The sequence below is a fragment of the Heterodontus francisci genome, chromosome 43 (assembly GCF_036365525.1).
Source record: "Heterodontus francisci isolate sHetFra1 chromosome 43, sHetFra1.hap1, whole genome shotgun sequence".
Taxonomy (NCBI): Eukaryota; Metazoa; Chordata; class Chondrichthyes; order Heterodontiformes; family Heterodontidae; genus Heterodontus; species Heterodontus francisci.
In genome coordinates, this window is record NC_090413.1 from 11,688,990 (window position 1) to 11,706,960 (window position 17,971).

General features: G+C 44.0%; 1 protein-coding gene across 8 annotated transcripts in view; it reads right to left on the minus strand.

The window, feature by feature from the left end:
* The window catches only part of pbx4 (pre-B-cell leukemia transcription factor 4), a 609,025-nt gene that overhangs the window by 116,322 nt on the left and 474,732 nt on the right, over positions 1 to 17,971 (minus strand). For 6 of the 8 annotated variants that reach the window (XR_010970948.1, XM_068020887.1, XM_068020885.1 and 3 more), the window contains exon 5: positions 8,781 to 9,027. Coding sequence is in view for 7 of the 8 variants with exons in the window: in XM_068020887.1 (XP_067876988.1) it covers positions 8,781 to 9,027 (247 nt within the window). In the remaining variant the exon portion in view is untranslated. The remainder of the gene's footprint in view (positions 1 to 8,780; positions 9,028 to 17,971) is intronic. The other 2 variants (XM_068020890.1, XM_068020886.1) reach the window with 1 other exon arrangement.

A 17,971-nucleotide genomic window follows, 5' to 3' on the forward strand; every position in this document is an offset into this window, starting at 1 on the left:
AACGTTTGCAATTCTCCTGTCCTCTGGCACCACCTCTAAGGAAGACTGAAAAATTATGGCCAGTGCCTCTGTGATTTCCACCCTCACTTCCCTCAGTATCCTTGGATGCATCTCATCTGGACCTGGTGCTTCATTCATTTTACGTACAGACAGCCTATCTAATGCTTCTTTTTACCAATTTTAAACTCCTCTAGTGTCTGACTTACCTCCTCTTTCACCATTGCTTGGGTTGCATCTTCTTCCTTGGTAAAAACAGATGCAAAGTATTCAATACCTCAGCTATACCCTCTGCCTCCATGTATAAATCTCCTTTCTGGTCCCTAATCGGCCCCATTCCCCCTTTTACCACCGTTTTACTATTTATATGTCTATAGAAAACTTTGGGATTTCCTTTACTGTTAGCTGCCAGTCTCTTTTCATGTTCTCTCTTTGCTTCTCTTACTTGCTTTTTCACTTCCCCTCTAGACCTTCTATATTCAGCCTGGTTCTCAATAGTATTTTCTACCTGGTATCTGTCATAAGCACACTTCTTCTTTATCTTAATCTCTACCTCTTTTGTCATCCAGGGAGCTCTGGATTTGTTTGCCCTACCATTCCCCTTCGAGGGAACAGACCTTGACTGTGCCCAAAATCTATTCTTTGAAGCCCATTGTTCAGCTACCAGTTTTCCTGCCAACATTTGATTCCAATTTATTCACCCCAGCTACATTCTTACCCCACTATATAGCATTTTAAGATTGTTTTGCGTCCAACAAATGTAATACTTTCACTCAAGCATATAGCAGTATATATTCATTGTCACTGTCTGAAGGGGCTTTAAATTTCAATTCTAGTTCATTTCATATAATTTTGAAAAACAAAGTTAGAAAACTTACCCCAGCATCAGGATTGTAAGAAAAATATATTTTCTGTGATCAATTATTAATTTCAAATATCAAACGATCATTGTTTTAAAATTCTAACTACAAAGTGAAACATAACTGGGGTAAACAGCCTCAAGTTAAAAAAAATCAGCTTTTGCATGCAATTTTCACTTGAAAAATAGGTTTAAAAATGGATACTGTTACAGCCTGGTAATGGCATGCATTAGGTGCTCAGATAGAGTCATAGAGTCATACAGCACAGAAACAGGCCCTTCGGCCCATCATGTCCATGCCGGCCATCAAGCACCTATCTATTCGAATCCTATTTTCCAGCACTTGGCCCGTAGCCTTGTATTCTATGGCATTTCAAGCGTTCATCTAAATACTTCTTAAATGTTGTGAGGGTTCCTGCCTCTACCACCCCTTCAGGCAGTGTGTTCCAGATTCCAACCACCCTCTGGGTGAAATTTTTTTTCCTCAAATCCCCTCTAAACCTCCTGCCCCTTACCTTAAATCTACACCCCCTGGTTATTGACACTTCCACTCAGGGCAAAAGTTTCCGCCTATCTACCCTATTTATGCTCCTCATAATTTTGTATACCTCAATCAGGTCGCCCCTCAGCCTTCTCTGCACTAAGGTAAACAACCCTAGCCTAGATGGAACAATGCCAATTGATGCATGCTGGCATATTCTGCGCACTGTCTGAGAATTGTCTGCTGAGGAGTAGTTGGTAACCAGCTAACAAAGGAAGACAAAACACATTTTCTATGGTAATTTTAACCTGCTTTGGTGGAGAATGTAGCTTTTATATGTTTGTATTATGTCAGAATCATTACAGGATGATTTTTAACCCTCCCAATAAGAACAAGGCGTATGGGTAGTTCAAATTGCTGCACAGTACTGGTCTGCTCCTGTTCTGTTCCCACTGATGCGGGCCTCGTGAATAAATGTAAATCGGGTTCCTACTACATAATTAAGACCCCATGCCATTTAATACAAAATCATGGAAATCCCACCCAGCATTCAATCTGTCTGTAAAACCTAATGTAGTCTCTCAGAGCGACTGAAGCAGTATTTCAAGGGGCTTTCACCTGCATGTAATTGTGCCATTGTGCTGTTTGGAATGCCAGGAGAGTTTCGAGCTACCTAATTGCTTCTTTCTGACTTCCTTACTCTCAGTAAGTGCCACCTGCTTACCATGGGTCCGATTATTGCCAGTTTCAGGTGGAGGAAGAGGAACATCAGCTTCAGCAACCAGCAGCAGCTGGGTCAATCACAAGACAGCAGGTGAGGGGGCTGCTCGTAGCAGGCCATATCCAGTAAACAGTCACTTCCCTGCATCTATCTGGAGCAGTGAGTCAGGAGGATATTTCCAAGCAGACTGTTGTAGACATCTGCAGCCTCTTACAACAGGACTTCTTGTCTGCTGGATCAGAGGACCAAAGATTGCCAGTGGTTCTCAAAGTCACCACAGCCCTTCACATCTTTGCCACGGGCTCCTTCCAGTCTGCTACAGGGGACATCTTCCCCATCTCCCAGTCAACAGTACACAGCTGCGTTAAACAGGTGACCAATGCCCTGTTGGCCTGGACTGAGCAATGCATCACCTTTCTTACTGATCTCAACAATCAACACAAAGGAGCTTGAGCATTTGCAGAAGTGGTTGGCTTCCCTTGCATTCAGAGTGCGATTGCCAACACACATAGTGCCATCAGGACAGAACCAGAATGTGAGTCCACGGCATTCGTGAATAGGAAAGGCCACCACTCGACCACCGAAATGGGATTGAAAAAATTAGTGTAAGGTACCAAGGCAGCTGTCGCGATGCAGTTTTCCTGCAACGCAAACCCTCCCCCCAATATTTGATTCTTCCACCAATGTGACAGGATGGCTGCTGGGGGATAAGTGATACCCTCGACAGATGTGGTTCATCACACCCTTCCAAAACCCAGGGTGACTGAACAACACAGGAAAAATATTATTGAGCACATCACAGGGCTTCAGAAGCAGGGGTTCGGGAATCTGCACAGATCTTAAGGCTACTTACAATATGCCCCACAGACAGACTCCCGTATCAGTGTGCTGCAACCTGCACAACTTTGATGTAAAAAGAGGCCTACACCTAGGAGGAGGGAGAGCAATAGCAGCAATCCTCGTTAGATTGAAGAAGACCCGAGAGGAGAGGAAGGAAGCAGCAGTAGGAGGAAAACCACCTTGCAATAAGTGATGTGAAGGATGTGTTAATTGCTCAGCTTTTCCGTTCATCTTCTCAATCTACTGCCCTGAAAAGCAACACAAAGTTCCAAGCATTCAAACCGTTCAGACAACTTCTATATTAATGAATACTGTCAATCTAGAATCAAATGCTACAACTAAACCATACAGCAGGCCAAAGTGCCATATGTGATAAAGATGATTAATTTAATGGTAAAGATAATAATTGCCTTTCATTCATTTCTCACCCAAGCATTAACCCATGATGCCTTTTTTGTAAGCAGGTTTCCTAACTCTACTCCTCTTTGAGGTGCTCTCCCAGCGGCCTGAATAGAGTTCTGGAAGGCACTGTTCTTCATTAAGATGCTCATGCCCGGTGACCTCAGGGTAATAAGCCTGTTACAGCATGGCCAGACTGTAGTCTGGCCCATCTGACTCACTGACACCATGGTTGAGGGGGTGTCTAAGGGCTCCACTGCTCTGTGGGAGAGCAGACTGCAGAAAATTGAAAGCCGTGATCACTCCATTAATCTGTTCAAGGTCCAACTGTCCCTCCAAGGTCACATCCAGAGTCGACAGGGCAACTGTTTAAGCTTCCACTGAAGCTGCAAAGTCTAATGACACTGAGTCTGTTGAGAGAGCCTGACTGCAGTGTCCCTAAAGGTGGCCACACTCTCCAAGGTAGATGGCAGAGTGCAGATGTCACACAAGATAACAACACACAGATTAGAAAGGAACTCCTCTATACTTTCAGCCATTGTCCTGAAACTCTTTACAATACCTGGTATAATTGTTTTGGAGAGCTAAGCCATTTTCTTTTTATTGGTAGGTCCTAAAGTCCTCATATCTGTCCTGCTTAGTAGAGCTGGGAAAGGACCTTTTACCCTCCAGAGAGTGGTTTCCTGGGCTCACCCTGCCACTAGTACCTGTTGCTGCACATTAGTGCTGGGTGTTTCCATCACCTGAAGACCTCTCTTGGTACACTACCTAACTACACAGAATGTCAATATCTGTGCTGGTGTTTGGAAGTGATGAAGCGCCTGATGGTGCATCTTCTAGAGAATTGTCCTCCTCTGAGGTGTTGTCTACAGGACGCTGTTGCTGCTGAGCAGAACCTAGAAGAAAGAGAAAAAGGACAAAAGTGAGGATTACACTGAACATTTGCAGGTGACAATCTTCAGAATGAAGTTGTGAAATTTGAATATTTCCTGAGGTTAATGAAGAATTACAATATTCAGGCACCCTGCTCAGCTAAGCTCTCGGCCTCACCTTCCCCGATATTCATGACTTTACGTGGGCCAGTGTTCTTCAGGACTTCCTGCTGTCCTTGGGCGAGAGTTATAATGTTAGCTACTCCTCCTCTGGTCTTGGTCCTCTCCCTGGCATTATGTGGCTTCTTGTTCTGCAGAAAGAGTAGGTGTGAGTGGCTGTTGAAAAGGTGAGTGGAGCTGCGTGGGTCTTGTGGATATATTGCATGAGCTGAGAGCTAGAGAAGAAGCAAGGTGGAATGAGGATGGGGGAAGGTGATGAATAGAAAGCCAACTATATGGAATATTGAAATGAGTAAAGAATACCAGGAGGAATTGCTGGTTGTGCAATGCTAGCATGTGAAAAGAGAATGATGTTGTGAAGAGTGCAAAGAAAGAGGTGAGTGTGTTTGGAATGGTGAGGAAGGAGGTGGAAAGAGTTTTGTTAGATGTTGTTGAGAAAAATGAAGAGCTCTACTCACCCTTGCTGCTCGTGAGGTCACTGAATCTCTTCCTACATTGAAGTGAGGTCCTGGGGGTGATGCTGCTGCCACTGATCTTGTCAGCCTCCGCTGTCCAGGCCTGCTACATAGTGGCCCCGGAGATGGCCCTGCAGGAGCGAGGGAACAGTATCTCCCTCCTTACATTCTCAACCCCAAGACCTCCAGGGAGGTATTTGAAAAACCTTGCACCAGTGTTGAAACTCACTACTGCAAAGCTAAGTCTTTCTACAAGATTGCAAAGAAATCTGGCATTGGGGACTGAAATTTTGTTATGAGGTACATTCCCACTTTAAATAAGCCATGGCAGGCCTTCTGCAAATTGCGTTGTGAAAATGGGCAGACTGCTTGCTCCCTGACATAATGACATAGGCAGTCCATCTATCACACTAAAATAAGGCCAGGAGTCAAAATCACCCAGGTCATATGGGGGTTTTTACTTTGAACCTGCAAGAAGAGATAGTGGGTGAAAAGTGTTTGAAAAAGCAAGTTGAGCAATATGATTGGTTCTGTTTCTGGTTTTTTTTGGTATGAATGACTTTTCTGCATTACTCATCAGTGATCATTTGATTTGTGTTTTGTTTATTTTCGCAAAATAAAATGTGTAATGCCAGAGAGTGACACTCGCCAGCAGTAAATGCATTTGGATAATTTTAGCTCTTTAGCAGTTATAATTTTGGAATTTGAATTTCCCATTATCACCACTGATGATCCTTATCATGCCCCTGACTACTTACGTGGATCACATGTGACAGGAAGAGAAGTTTTATGACAGGAAGAGGTGTTTTACAACATTATAATGCTAAAGTTTATGATCGAGTCAGGGGATGGATAATGAGAAATTTACTGATGAATAAGAGGGGCAGATTGTTCTTGTACATATTACACCCATAAGATATACAGGATAATGCTTAATCTAGATAAAACAATTCATTTTGAGTAAATTCATTTCTGTCATATTACCCATACACTTCTTTTTCATGAATTATCCCTTTCTGCTGTGTGATGAATGGCGAAACTTGTCAATAATGAAAGATACAAAAAGTGAATGACAAAGCTCACCAGCAAAAACCAACAGGAGACAGCCAGGAGCAGTTAACGTGCTTTCACTGGCCTTATATCTATACAAATATGCAAAATATCTATTTTTTGATGGGTATTTGCTATCACCCAGATCTGGAAGTCACTCGCCCTTTCCTATTTTTTTCTTCATTGGCACCGGTATCAGTTGCATATTTTATCATTCCTCATTATCTGCACATTAAAAAAAATCCTCTTTAGATCCCATCATGGATCATTACCAATCGCTTCTTGGCCTTGATCATGCTCTGTAAAGAGTTAATAGGATGCACATGGGGGATTCTTGGGTTGAACTAGCCACTATTTTCCCCATCCTGTACCAAGACACTTAAATCGCCTGTTACTTGAAGCAAAGCATTGTTAATAAGGTACAGCCAGAATTGCAAAGAACTCATGTTTTTTTTAAAAATGGTACATTATCTTCAAAGGTGACTAAGAAATTCATCGTATTTCAAGTAACTGCTCTTATATAATGGAAGTTCATATTGCTCCAAGCATCATCTGCTTTTCATCCTTCCATGAATTATATATCAAAAGCTCTAGTAATTGGGTACACTGGGACTCAAAATAAAGTATTTCATATTCATAAGAAAATGCATAGTAATATTTAATAGAAAAACTTGAAATGCTCCAAAGCATAGACCTGATATGGCATTTGTGTTCCTTTAGAATTTGCCTGATAAAAACTATTAAAATATTCTTATAGCAGGTATGTGGTTTAAAGGAAAAGTCTATGTTTTCTAAAGTACATCAGAAATTATATACATATGTGACAAATTCTGGACTTTTAAATTTGAAAAAGACCATTAAAAGTTAAGCAAAACGTCAATGGAAATCACCATGGAAGCTGTTGTTTGCAACATCACAATGAGAAAGTCCCCTTAAAGCAAACAGAAAAAAAATTCTTGAGGTTCCCATTCTTCTCCTCCAGTGGTAAGTGAACAACTTTGATGAGATCTGCTAATCTGGCTTTGTTATGTTTTGTAGAATGCCTTTCACTAGTGATGATGCAGGATAAATCCTACACAAATACTTTGGTCTCCCTCTGCCACAGATTACTGGGACAGGTAGCAAGCAGCTACAATCTCTTTTCCAAGGTATGCCCACTTGTGAATTTGTGCAGTGGATATTTAGGGAATATCATCACCTTTCCAGGATTAAAAACCCAGCAATGTTTCAGGCTTCAATCACTATCTGCCCAGAGCAGGTTAATAACCACACTACAGTCAACCAGGGACTCAGTTACCACAGAAACAAGAATTTCAGCTGAAAATTAAGGCATGCATTTTATTTAGTTTACCTTTTCCTGATAACATACAGTGTTGTGGCATCATAATATTACAAGATAGTGCTGCAAACTGGAATAATCATGTCACAATATGGCAGCCTGCTCTATGTATTCTGCACTGGTAAAGAACACCATGACTTAAATGACTAAATAATGTAAAATGAAAACACAATTGCACTGGAGGGCTAGCACTTAGGGTGTAACCAGTAAATATATTGTTTTTCTTTCTGAAAACACAGATTTTTCCTTTAAATGAGATATTTCCAAGTATGGCTAATTTAAATATGGTACAAACTTGTTAATGAGAAAGTTCATGTCAAGACAATACGTCTTCACATATCGATTCACTCTCCACACATTCAGCAGTGTTTTCTTCACAGTCAACAGGATAAGGGGGATAGTCTTCTCACCAAAGACTTTTTTCCATTAGGTGGCTGGTACTGTACCACTTTTAACAAAAATGCCTTATCAGGTTTATTCTTTTCAACTTACTTTAATTTGGACATTACCAGTACAATTTATAAACCCCAGAACGGTCAACATTTTGCCAATAAACCACCCTAATACAAAAAATATGTCACAAAGGAATGCAGTTTTGCAAAAAGAATTTTTTGGGTCAAAAACATACCTGCCAGCATCTCAAATTTACAGAGAATTTCATGAGCTGGGTGGGAAAAAGCTGGAGACCTGAGTTGTACGTAGATATAAAACTGGAGGAAGGTTCCAAAAAATTATTTACTCCAACCACACAGGGACCAAGTTACAGCCCATGCATCGATTACTTTAAGTGATGGCATTTCTAACATATTTGAACTTGCTTTTGAGGGACTGAGGAGATGAGGTATAGATGTTGTAAATCTGGTTGGTACCTGAAGTCACTGCCCTCTTTTATACCTTTAACATGCAGATTTTGTAGTTCTTTTGGTACTGCAATAAAAGGCTTGACCCAGTAAACACATGAAGTTTCATACTTAAGTTACGGATGCATGAGTGGACAGGAGAATCACTGGTTGGCGCTGGAAGGATTGGCAGGTATGTAGAAATATATGACACATAATAAAGACCAGGACATTTACAGCAACTCAGAACTGGCAAAACATGAATAATGCTTTTACCTTCACTGCAAGTGTAAGCCCTTGTTATCTCAATCATGAACATATTTACATACAGAGAAGGAGCAACAGTTTTATTATGATACTTTAATTGATGTAAAATGTAAAAAATGTTAAGATTTAGCTAGAAGAGGTAGTTGCCAATCTCTGTGGGAGATTAGCACTGTTCATACACAAGGTTACACTTCATTTCGACTTAGACTCAAATACTACACTATAAACACACCAGCTTTGTGTTTGGGAAACAAATTCATTAATAAAAAAACCTTACGAAAGTGTTTGGATCCTCTCTCTTTGTTGGGCTACAGCAAAAGTCATAATGCAGTATAACTGCAGTGTGAAAAAGAGCAGCCAGCAACCACTGATTTAATATTGTACAATATCTCATAATATCTTATCCTGGAATCCCTGGCAGGTAGATCAAACATATGTACTGATATAAAAGCACATTTTACATATTAAGCTTTTCTCCTACATTTGTTGTTTTACTTGTTTCTCCAAGCTGGCTTGAGGGAAATGTGTAGTGATATCTGTGGATGTGGACTGCAGGCGAGTCCCAGGCTGAAGCTGGGACAGTAGGCTGTACCTGTGACACTGTGATACCACATTTCTTTGCCAGTTCCTCTTTGGCTTCCTCACTAGGGTAGGGATTACTCAGGTGGGAGTAGAAATACTCATTCAGGACTTCCGTGGCCTGTTTGCTGAAGTTACGTCGTTTTCGCCTTTGAAATGAAACAAAAAAAATTAAGAGTTTTGAGTGTCACTGGATTAAAGCAGGTGTCAAGCATTTAACCTTCTCCTTTAATATCAGACCAAATCTGTTTACCCATTATACCTTAATCAGCCATGTTGGTATTTTTTCATTCTGTATACTGACCATGCTATGCTATTAGCCATCAAGTCAAAACTCATAGAATCTTACACCACAGAAGGCCATTCAGCCAATCAGTGCTGTGCCAGCTATTGAAACATTTATCCAATTTATCCCACTCCCCTGCTCTTTCCCCTTAGCTATGCAATTTTCTCCCCTTCAAGCATTTCTCCAATTCCTTTTGAAAGTTACTACTGAATCCGGTTCTACCACTCTTTCAGTCAGTGCACCCCAGATCATAACTCGCTGCATAAAAAAATTACTCCTCCTCTCACCTCTGGTTCTTTTGCCAATTATCTTAAATCTGTGTCATCCAGTTATCAACCCTCCTGCAAGTGGAAATAGTTTCTCCTTAGTTACTCCATAAAAACCCTTCCGATGTCCAGAGTTTGCAGCGATAATGACGGTGAAACTGTCAGTGTTCGCTGTCATTAATCCACTGAAACTGTTGAGGCTCCCAGAGTGCAATCCCTAAGCCATCAGTAAATTGACAAAAATTTTGACTTTTACACTGTTAGTCCCGCTGTAAAAACACTTTAAAAGGCTACACCTTGCTGAATGAGGTGTAACTGGGTTTTTAAAAGCATACTAAGTTCATAATTACTGCCCTCACTGACCCTGAAAAACTACTTTTAAATTTGCGGAATGTCAAATTTCTCCATTATGATAAAAAAATTCCATATATTTTTAAAATAATACTTTAAGGTTTGCTTATATTTTAGCTTGTATCTTAATCCAATCATAATTTTGTTATCTGAAAATTTTAATTAAAAGTGAAGGATAATCAATGCTTTTAATTTCCAGATTTGAGGTCTGTGAGACTGCTTCAATGTGATTTACTGCTTATCCTGCTTGCTGGCATCACAGCTGCTGGACACCTTGAGATTCTCTTGACTGGCTGGCAGATTTAAACTGTCTTCGGGAAAGGGAAATCCACGCCACAGAGATCACTAGGCCTTCGTGGACAGCTTTCTTCAAGGTCAGTGGCAAGCGCAGTTGCTTTGCCGCTAACTGCAAATTCCAGCCCATAATTTTGAACACCTCCATTAAATCTCCCCTTAACCTTCTCTGCTCTAAGGAAAACAATCCCAGCTTCTCCAGCCCTCCACGTAAATGAAGCCCCTCATTCCTGATACCATGCTCTGCACTGTCTCCAAGGTCTTGACAGCCTTTCTGAAGTGTGAATTGGACACAATATTCTAATAATCAAGGAAAGCAAAAAGATTTGATCTGTTTAACGGAACATTAAACATTCAGGATTAAATGTCTTTGAGACAGAAAACAGTTAAAGCTAAATAGGTTGAGAATTTAATATTTTACCCTACTTATATGGTCCAGTCGAGCATATATGTTCCAAGATCATGCCATCGAATGGCTTAACGAACAGTAAATGCTCAAAAGATAGATGGCACAAAATTGTGATCGATGGTGTCCCTTGTTTGGGTGCTACAGGTGCCGTTTGGGGACCAAAATGGCACACACAACATGCGTGCCCACTTTTGGATGCCACATTGGTGAGGGCATTAGCATGCATGGCAGTGACTGGCTGCCAGATGTATGTTCTTATGTATGGACAGCAGACAGATCTTGACGTCAATCAGTGTGCACACTGATTTGATGCCAGGGATGCTGGTTTGGAGCTCAACATTCCAGCTACTGCCCTTTCTTAACCTCATATCGCTGAATACATGTTCAGCAGTAGGAAAGACTGTTACAACTCAGACAGGCAGATGGTGAAGGATAGAACTGGAGCCTAGTCTTTATACGCTTACATGCTTTTACTTACAGACACACACATTACATATTGTGCATCTCAAATCCCAATGAGAACAGTTGCAGTCTGCTCTATATAATATATATTTTTATATATATATATATGAGCACAGGTGAATTCCCAGTTAACGTCCACCACCTGAATACAATTAAACACCTAACTGATATACAATTAACAAGGACCACCACGCCCCAAAAAAACACCAGCACTGTTTAAAATGATCATGAACTACTTATAGGTTAGTTGCTGGTTGATTTCTTCTGACTACTGCTTCAATTTCACACGTGTCTGGTGTTTTTGTATGGATGTTTAAAGTTGTGAAAGTTTACAGGGAGTGGTAGGGCAGGTGCTTAATAGCTTTTTGCTGACTTCAAGGCTTCTGCACAAACCAGTTGCTCCAACACATGGAAGCACTAGCAACCTTTCTCTTTGGAATGCAGCGTGACTTGGAGAATGAACAGAGATGACACAGAGTAGGACAAGCTGCTGGGAGAGGTAGGAGGGGGAGGGGAAAAAGAGCTCTCAGCAGAAGGCCATATCCACCCAGGGTGTTCAAGGAACAATTCTCCTGCTCAACCTCAGCAAAGACTATGGGCTGAATTTTATTCGGGCGCACGCTGCACGGCGGCGCTCTTTCAACTCAGCGCGGAGCCTGCATTTAGTGGCCGCCACAGAGCCCCCGCGATATTACCTGCGGGGTTCATTAGAATCACGGCGCCAAGCCGCCCTCCCCATATTACGTGGGGAGAGGCGGGACATTTGGCACGGTGAGAAAGTTTTTGGCAGTTGTGCAGCAGGTGCTGAGGCCCTATTTTAAGCGCCCCAGCATCTGTTTCTTGACAGCTGTCAAAGAATACTTACCTGACTACTGAAGAGTGGGGCTGCTGTCAATCTGGCAGCAAAGTAGAAAGTGCTGCAGAAATCCAGCAGCATCTGTGCAGAGAGAAGCAGAGTTAATTGGTCCAAGTTCACAGACCTGAAAGTTAATTCTGCTTCTCTCTCCACAAATGCTGCCTGACCTGCTGAGTTACCCCAGCACTTTCTGCATTGCTGCCACATATTTACCCTGCTGTGTTCCAGTGTCCTATGAAGTTGTGATCCTCTTCTTCCATTCAAGTGTAACATTCCTTCTTGTAGGCGTGCCGCATCTGGGTGACTAATCTTAATTTTGCATATTCCAGGACATGAGACTTAAATAGACCATAAAAGGTATTACAGAGGTTTACAGAGAACATACTGACACAAATGGGAATGCACGGGTGTCACAGCAATGTAAATATGTCTTTCACTAAATGTTCCTCACCAACATGTGTGTCCTTTTCTCTGTGTGAATGATGTGTGCCAGCATGTATTCGATTATTCGATTAGAGATACAGCACTGAAACAGGCCCTTCGGCCCACCGAGTCTGTGCCGAACATCAACCACCCATTTATACTAATCCTACACTAATCCCATATTCCTACCAAACATCCCCACCTGTCCCTATATTTCCCTACCACCTACCTATACTAGTGACAATTTATAATGGCCAATTTACCGATCAACCTGCAAGTCTTTTTTTGGCTTGTGGGAGGAAACCGGAGCACCCGGAGAAAACCCACGCAGACACAGGGAGAACTTGCAAACTCCACACAGGCAGTACCCAGAATTGAACCCGGGTCCCTGGAGCTGTGAGGCTGCGGTGCTAACCACTGCGCCAATGTCACATCGCTTTGCACCGTTGGCCTTTCAGGAGAGCCAACGTATGCAATAACATCATCAACATGCCACCATTACTCATGAGCGCCTCCACAGATTCAGTGACATGGACATTGGCTCAGTCAGCTGCTGCCTCTAATGGTTTACAGAGGGATGCTGCAGATGGGGACTGGTGCACAGCAAGTGAGCGAGGGTGATGTGCGGCTTGCAGAGCTCATGTCGGTTCCTATGGAGCAGACAGCTTTTGTCTGATAAGCCACTTCCGTACATCACTAGCTCACTGCTAGCCCTGCGTGCACAGCCTGGGTGCCATCTGCCCTCCCATACGTCTTTCATGTTGTAGGTCCTCAGCATCCTCATAGTCCGAGGAGGAATCATGTTGACATCTCTCCTCATCATGCCAGGCCTGACCCCTATTGGTTGCGTAGTTGTGCAGAGCAGCAAAGAAATGAGCTGGCCTTTTCGGCCCGTAGTACAGGGCATCACCCTATCCATCCAGGCATTGGAGACGCTCTTTCAGCATGCTGATCTCCTGCTCAATGGTGCCTCATGTAGCTGAGTGGCTGGCGTTGTATCTCTCCTCTGCAGCAATGATGAGGTCTCTCACTTGTGTCAGGAGCCATGTCTGCAAAGGATAGCCCTTATCTTCAAGAAGCCACCCCTCCAACTGAGCCAGTTCAGTGAACAGCAGTGGCAGCCGGGATTGGCGCAAGACCCAGGTGACTGAGAAGCTGCCACACATTCAAAGCAAGCATCTGAGGTGATCACATACCAGCTTCACCTAGATTGAGTGGGGCCCTTTAATGGTGGCATCTGTAGGTGGTAGCCTGGCGGGAGGCCTGATGGCCACATGAGTGCAGTCTATGAACATAACAACCTATGGTTCTCCAGCAATGGTGCCAGAACAATGACCCTCTGGGCCTGGCTGTGAGAGTCCATCCTGAAGCGAACATACTCACTGGCCCTCCGGTGCATGGCATTGGTGACCTCCCTGATGCAGCGGTGCACTTCTGACTGTGTGAGCCCACGAAGGTCTCTGGTGGGCCCCTAAAAAGGTGCAGAGGTGTCAGGCTTGAGAACCACTACCACTATGAGGAGCAAAGGCTTGGGATGTCCACCGGAGCCAATGGACTGCAGGTCATCCTTTAGCAGGGCACAGAGACTTGTCACCACCCTCTCCACATGCGCAATCGCCTCTAACACTGGTGCTCTGACATCCAACGGCATGTCATGTGGGGCCTGTAGATGCACAGCAAATGTAATGGCGACCTCCCCATGGGGGCTGCTGCTCACGACCGGGGGCCTCTACGTGGATCACACCTGCCTGTTGATATTGCCTCTGGCGCATACGGATCCTCACGTGCAGAAGATCACACAATGTAGGATGAGCCACACCTATTTCCATGTGATAAATAAAGTTGAACCCTTCATGTATTCAAAGTTCATAACAGGGCAGGGATTGGTGTTGACGGGTACATCAGCCGCTTTCATGGATCAACTATGTGGCATGCCATGGCATTACCCATCTTGGCCAACACTCAGAGTGGCACAACATGACCACATCAAGATCCTATCAGCTGAATTGATTGCCCCCATCATCCACATCACCTTAATGCTCCTGCCCTTTCTGGCACCCTCCCCACACACAGGGTGTCCAGTGTGCCATTGCCCCCTCACAAACACAGAGTGTACACTGTTAATGGAGGGATGGTGCACGGTACCTCCCTTCATGCCAGCAGAGCTTTCCCTCCAGTAATCCCAGACCCCCTCCTTTTCAGAATGCAGAGTGAGACCCCTTTGTATTCACCCCTCCCTTCCAGAAATCAGAGTGAGACCCCTGTGTATCCCCCGTCCCTCCTCCCTTTAAGAATGCAGAGTGAGACCCCTGAATATCACCCCTCCCTCCTCCTTTTAGGAATGCAGAGTTAGACCTCTGAATATCCCCCCTCCCTTCCGTAATGCAGAGTGAGATCCCTGAATAACAGAACTTACCTTCGCTGGCGACAACTTCTGCCTCTGTACATCCGCCGGCTTTTCAAATTGTAAACGGGACGGCACGTGACGGCCACCTGTTCAGCAAAAAATCTGGAAGTGTCAGTGGAGAGGCGGCGGGCTGCATAATCAGCTAAGGTAAGTACTCTTTACCATATGCTAATTGTGCACTGCCACTGTAATATGCGGCGGGCCCTTCTCGACGTCGCGGGCCACACCCCACAGCATTTTACTGGCCCCTGCGCTGCAACCCGCGGCGTCGAGGGGCCGGTAAAATTCAGCCCAATGTGTGTGATGTCTGTGTTTTAGCAGGAACATTCTCACTGAAATCTGCCACCTGCGGCAGCCACAAATGCAACCTCAGAGCAGGACAAGGATTGCATTATCAGTGGCTGTGAAAGTGACCATGAGGAAGATCTTTTATACATCTGGCTCCTTCCAGGCTGAAGCTGGAAATATTTGAAAATCTTGTAATTTGTCAACAAAGAACAAAGAACAGTACAGCACAGGAACAGGCCATTTGGCCCTCCAAGCCTGCCTAAACTAAAACCTTCTGCAATTCCGGGTTCCGTATCCCTCTATTCCCATCCTATTCATGTATTTGTCAAGATGCCTCTTAAACGTCGCTATCGTACCTGCTTCCACCACCTCCCCTGGCAGCAAGTTCCAGACACTCACCACCCTCTGTGTAAAGAACTTGTCTCGCACATCCCCTCTAAACTTTGCCCCTCTCACCTTAAACCTATGTCCCCTAGTAACTGACTCTTCCACACTGGGAAAAAGCTTCTGACTATCCACTCTGTCCATGCCAGTCATAACTTTGTAAACCTCTATCATGTCGCCCCTCCACCTCCGTCGTTCCAGTGAAAACAATCAGAGTTTATCCAACCTCTCCTCATAGCTAATGCCCTCCAGACCAGGCAACATCCTGGTAAACCTCTTCTGTACCCTCTCCAAAGCCTCCACGTCCTTCTGGTAGTGTGGCAACCAGAATTTCACGCAATATTCTAAGTGTGGCCTAACTAAGGTTCTGTACAGCTGCAGCATGACTTGCCAAATTTTTATACTCTATGCCCCGACCAATGAAGGCAAGCATGCCATATGCCTTCTTGATTACCTTATCCACCTGCGTTGCCACTTTCAGTGACCTGTGGACCTGTACGCCCAGATCTCTCTGCCTGTCAATACTCCTAAGGGTTCTGCCATTTACTGTATACTTCCCACCTGCATTAGATCTTCCAAAATGCATTACCTCACATTTGTCCGGATTAAACTCCATCTGCCATTTCTCCGCCCAAGTCTCCAACCGATCTATATCCTGCTGTATCCTCTGACAATCCTCATCACTATCCGCAACTCCACCAACCTTTGTGTCGTCCGCAAACTTACTAATCAGACCAGCTACATTTTCCTCCAAATCATTTATATATACTACAAACAGCAACGGTCCCAGCACTGATCCCTGCAGAACACTACTAGTCACATCCCTCCATTCAGAAAAGCACCCTTCCACTGCTACCCTCTGTCTTCTATGACCAAGCCAGTTCTGTATCCATCTTGCCAGCTCACCTCTGATCCCGTGTGACTTCGCCTTTTGTAGCAGTCTGCCATGAGGGACCTTGTCAAAGTCTTTACTGAAGTCCATATAGACAACATCCACTGCCCTTCCTTCATCAATCACCTTCGTCACTTCCTCAAAAAACTCAATCAAGTTAGTGAGACACTACCTCCCCTTCACAAAACCATGCTGCCTCTCGCTAATAAGTTCATTTGTTTCCAAATGGGAGTAAATCCTGTCCCGAAGAATCCTCTCTAATAATTTCCCTACCACTGACGTAAGGCTCACCGGCCTATAATTTCCTGGATTATCCTTGCTACCCTTCTTAAACAAAGGAACAACATTGGCTATTCTCCAGTCCTGTGGGACCTCACATGTAGCCAATGAGGATACAAAGATTTCTGTCAAGGCCCCAGCAATTTCTTCCCTTGCCTCCCTCAGTATTCTGGGGTAGATCCCATCAGGCCCTGGGGACTTATCTACCTTAATGCTTTGCAAGACACCCAACACCTCTTCCTTTTTGATAATGACGTGACCCAGACTATCTACACTCCCTTCCCTAGACTCATCATCCCCCAAGTCCTTCTCTTTGGTGAATACTGATGCAAAGTACTCATTTAGTACGTCGCCCATTTCCTCTGGCTCCACACATAGATTCCCTCCTCTGTCCTTGAGTGGGTCAATCCTTTCCCTGGTTACCTTCTTGCTCTTTATATACGTATAAAAAGCCTTGGGATTTCTCCTTAATCCTGTTTGCCAATGACTTTTCATGACCCCTTTTAGCCCTCCTGACTCCTTGCTTAAGTTCCTTCCTACTGTCTTTATATTCCTCAAGGGCTTCGTCTGTTCCCAGCCTTCTAGCCCTTACGAATGCTTCCTTATTCTTTTTGACTAGGCTCACAATATCCCGCGTTATCCAAGGTTCCCGAAACTTGCCAAACTTATCCTTCTTCCTCACAGGAACATGCTGGTCCTGGATTCTAATCAACTGACGTTTGAAAGACTCCCATATCAGATGTTGATTTACCCTCAAACAGCCGCCCCCAATCTAAATTCTTCGGTTCCTGCCTAATATTGTTATAATTAGCCTTCCCCCAATTTAGCACCTTCACCCGAGGACTACTCTTATCCTTATCCACAAGTACCTTAAAACTTATGGAATTATGGTCACTGTTCCTGAAATGCTCCCCTACTGAAACTTCGACCACCTGGCTGGGCTCATTCCCCAATACCAGGTCCAGTACGGCCCCATCCCTAGTTGGACTATCTACATATTGTTTCAAGAAGCCCTCCTGGATGCTCCTCACAAATTCTGCCCCATCCAATCCCCTAGCACTAAGTGAGTCCCAGTCAATATCGGGGAAGTTAAAATCACCCACCACTACAACCCTGTTACCTTTACATCTTTCCAAAATCTGTCTACATATCTGCTCCTCTATCTCCCGCTGGCTGTTGGGAGGCCTGTAGTAAACCCCCAACATCGTGACTGCACCCTTCCTATTCCTGAGCTCCACCCATATTGCCTCGCTGCATGACTCCTCCGAGGTGTCCTCCCGCAGTACAGCAGTGATATTCTCCTTAACCAGTAATGCAACTCCCCCACCCCTTTTACATCCCCCTCTATCCCGCCTGAAGCTTCTAAATCCTAGAACATTTAGCTGCCAATCCTGCCCTTCCCTCAACCAAGTCTCTGTAATAGCAACAACATCATAGTTCCAAGTACTAATCCAAGCTCCAAGTTCATCTGCCTTACCTGTTATACTTCTCACATT